General features: G+C 28.1%; 1 protein-coding gene across 1 annotated transcript; it reads right to left on the reverse strand.

Annotated features, from left to right (window-relative positions):
- Positions 1–1,199: 1,199 nt before the first annotated feature.
- On the reverse strand, positions 1,200–2,809 carry LOC127747674 (NAD-dependent protein deacetylase HST1-like). Its single transcript, XM_052261817.1, has 4 exons — positions 2,796–2,809; positions 2,542–2,628; positions 2,210–2,473; positions 1,200–1,542 (listed from the first exon to the last, which is right to left on the reverse strand). Exons 1-4 carry the CDS (start codon positions 2,807–2,809, stop codon positions 1,299–1,301), a joined length of 609 nt encoding a protein of 202 aa, XP_052117777.1. The 3' UTR covers positions 1,200–1,298.
- Between the last annotated feature and the right edge of the window lie 657 nt (positions 2,810–3,466).

Below are 3,466 nucleotides of genomic sequence, written 5' to 3' on the forward strand. Positions count from 1 at the left end.
TAATTAGTTTCTAATTTACTATGTATATATATATTACTAGATATCTTTCATGACATTTCATTGAAGAAGCCCTAAAATAGTCAACCATAACTATACTACATAGTATGGATTGGTAAATTTATTTTAAGCTGAGTTGGATCTTGAAAGATATATATAATGTTTAAATTAATTTTATTTGTATATCTTGCATCTATATCTGTTAAAGACTTGTTGTTGATGAGTTGACCTTTTTTTATCGGTGACTTTTGTCTTGTTAGGGAGGTGATAAGTTTTGGTTTATAGGTGAGTGTTATGTGAGAGTGGCAATATTGATGAATAGTTTGTCTCTGTTTTAATATAAGAGTGATAGATTCTGTAAAGTATTGTGTCATGTGATGTGATACCATGAGTTTAGCTTTTGTTGCTTGTTTTATTTCGAAACAACAAAATTATTTTTTGGTTTTTCACGGTATCTCTTAACCCAGCACACTAAGGATTACTCTGTTGCAGATCAAAATTCTATTTAAAAATTTGTCGCTAGCCAATACGTTGTTGCATGCACAATGCGAGATTCTATCCCTTGACACTTGCTTAAGTGAAATAGTGAGCTAACTATTAGACTAATCCAACTAAGTTAAAGCAACAAAATTATAGTAAAACTTTATGTCTCATGTTTAATCTCTGACAATTCATTAGATACAAGTATTTTGTATAATGTTTTTTCAAATTTTGTGTCTCACTAAATAAATATAAAATATTTGTTACGGTATTCATATTTATCATAGACATAGACATAGATGTGGACATCAACTATACACAACTTTTTGTTACTTGGACACTCAATCAATCTATTAAAAAAATAATAAAAAATAGATAAAATAAAATGACAGTATATGTAATTGTGTCACAATGGCCTTGGCATGCATTTTTAATTTGTCTATGATTATGTCTTGTTACTTTGTTTTTCTAACAAGTATCACTCAGAAACACTAAACTACACAAATTCTATATTTTGTTTTTTCTTTTCCATTTAAGAATCACCAAGAAAAATAGTGGTAATGCACAAAATTAAATATTTAAGGAAATTTATAAAAGATACAAACAAGTTATTATGATAATCTCCAATCCATGTCCAAAACATGGAATAAAATGTTTAACTATTCATTTCAAACCAACAACTACTAAATCATTCCACAACTACGGTAATTTATTCCCATCAAACAAAACAAAGTAATAAACATCACCAATAATATAAGTTTGAATTGGTAATTATTATTCAAAGCCTGCATTAAATCCACACTAACATATGCTCCTCCTCCTTAAATTGGATCAGCAAAAAGGACAATTTGAGGATTGGCAAGAATATGCTCTTCAGGATCTGGTTGAGCATCGTCTTGCTTGCCATCATCATGTGATGGTCTACGATTCGGGGTTTGAAGAGGAGTATGGGCAATATTGACACTACAATCTTCTTTCTGAGAATCTTCTTCCTCAGAAGACACACGCATAGGATTATCAACACTTGAAGGTTCATGACTCTTGTTCTTCACATTCTTGCAAGTTCTTCACATTTTTGTTTCCAAGAAATAATTATTAGTCATACTTATCAACACTCATCATGGAAAATTTAATACATGTTGTATAATTTTAATGATTTTTCAATGAAGCAACATAGTTTAGTTTCATAAAGAGTACACAATCTTACTTTGATAGAGCATTTACTTTGTTATTGCTACATATTGTCCAACTCAAAAACAGATTGCAGATATCTTCACAAAACTTTTAAAAATTTAACTATCTTACAAATTAAAAAAAAGCTCAAAATACTTAATTCTACGATTTTGATTCAAGAGAGACAATGTTAAATTAAATCAAATTTTAGTTGAAGTCATCACTACCTCTAAGAATTTTAAATTAATCAAGCTTCTACCAATAGAAATTAAAAATTAAAGATCTTTGACTAGTCATAGATATTGCTTAGTTATTAACACGAGTATAAATTTACTACAAATTATACCTTATAAACTTTTAGATTTATAGATATGATTTACTTATTATAACCAATTTGCAGAAATAAAATTCTCAAAATATCAAAACTTATGCTATATATTATTTGAAAACAAAATTGCACGTGGATTCATTCCATGTAGGATTTCATAATATCCTTTTACTAGTGAATAGTATTGTTAAAATAATGACACATAAAAACTCGATAGAATGAAAGGAGTACCTTGCAATTGGTCGTCTAACACCAGAGGAGACTTTAACATTCGCATTATAATCAGAGTCTTCTTTATCATCCTTAGTTTTTTCTTCTTTCTCTTCCTTTTCCTCTTCCTCGTCTTCGTCGTCGTCCTCCTCTTCTGACTCCTCTTCTGACTCAGAAAAAAAGGGAGATGGATTTGCAATAAAAGGACGTGATGACAATACCTGTGAAGGAGTATTGTGACTGTTGTTTCTCTTCTTGAGATTCTCACGAATTCTTGATTTTATTCTTCAAAAACACAAAAACTCATTTAAAAATTATTTAATTAAATATGATTATTCACACGTATACCATACCTAGCATCAAAGTCATTCACGTAATCACGCATATGATGGAGGCTCTCCTGAGTCTCCCAAGTGTTTGATACATCCTTGCATCTTGCCCTATTAATATTTCACCACATACATAATTAAATATCCATTTGATAATGTAAGTCATCAAAATTCAAAAGTAATAAACAATAACAATATAGGTATAATAAAATAGAAGAAAAAAGCATTAATAATAATAATCATAAGCACTAACCATTTGAGCATGTATTGTGGCTTACCCTGTATATGACATTTTCATATTCAAAGATTTTGATTAGCATTTGATCATGATAAACCAATAGATAACAATAACATATACCATAATGATGAAGAATAATATATTAACATATAATAAATTAAAATTATAGAATCCAAATTGTATTCATATTCATCAAATTCATTATTCTTAATAAGGTGACAAAGTCTCCAATCAATCACAGACTATTTTTCTGTAAAAAAGTATTCAATGAACACAAAATTAAAATCAGTAAAAAAACCTTAATCAGTAATTTCATACGTACAAATATATGTTATTTTACATATTTTCACAAAATAATTAACTTTTAGAATAATCAAACATTTAATAAAAGAATAAATAAATCTGTTCTTTCAAAGTATAATTAAACTTTTTTACAACAGTATATAGCCAATTTTTTTCTATGAACATCGAATATATATTCTTAATGATAGTTAAATGATAACTAATTTTTTATATTTTCATATAACTTATTTGATTTTCTATATACATCAATCAGAATATTGTAATAAGATGAAAGAAATATGCATATACCCGATGAATTCTCTTACGGCGAATGAGTGGACTTCATAAGTGCGACCATCAATCTCTTTTTTTGGTGGCATTGTTGATTGTTTTCACTCACCCTTAAATATAAAACACGACTCACCAAAT

This window comes from Arachis duranensis, chromosome 5, assembly GCF_000817695.3.
Source record: "Arachis duranensis cultivar V14167 chromosome 5, aradu.V14167.gnm2.J7QH, whole genome shotgun sequence".
NCBI classification, from domain to species: domain Eukaryota; kingdom Viridiplantae; phylum Streptophyta; class Magnoliopsida; order Fabales; family Fabaceae; genus Arachis; species Arachis duranensis.

Excerpts from the sequence above, each read along its gene's own strand:
- LOC127747674 (XM_052261817.1), bottom strand. Across the intron at positions 2,474-2,541 it reads GTGAATGACTTTGATGCTAG|AATAAAATCAAGAATTCGTG; the intron begins GTATGGTATACG and ends GTGTTTTTGAAG. Across the intron at positions 1,543-2,209 it reads GTTAGACGACCAATTGCAAG|AACTTGCAAGAATGTGAAGA; the intron begins GTACTCCTTTCA and ends AAAAATGTGAAG.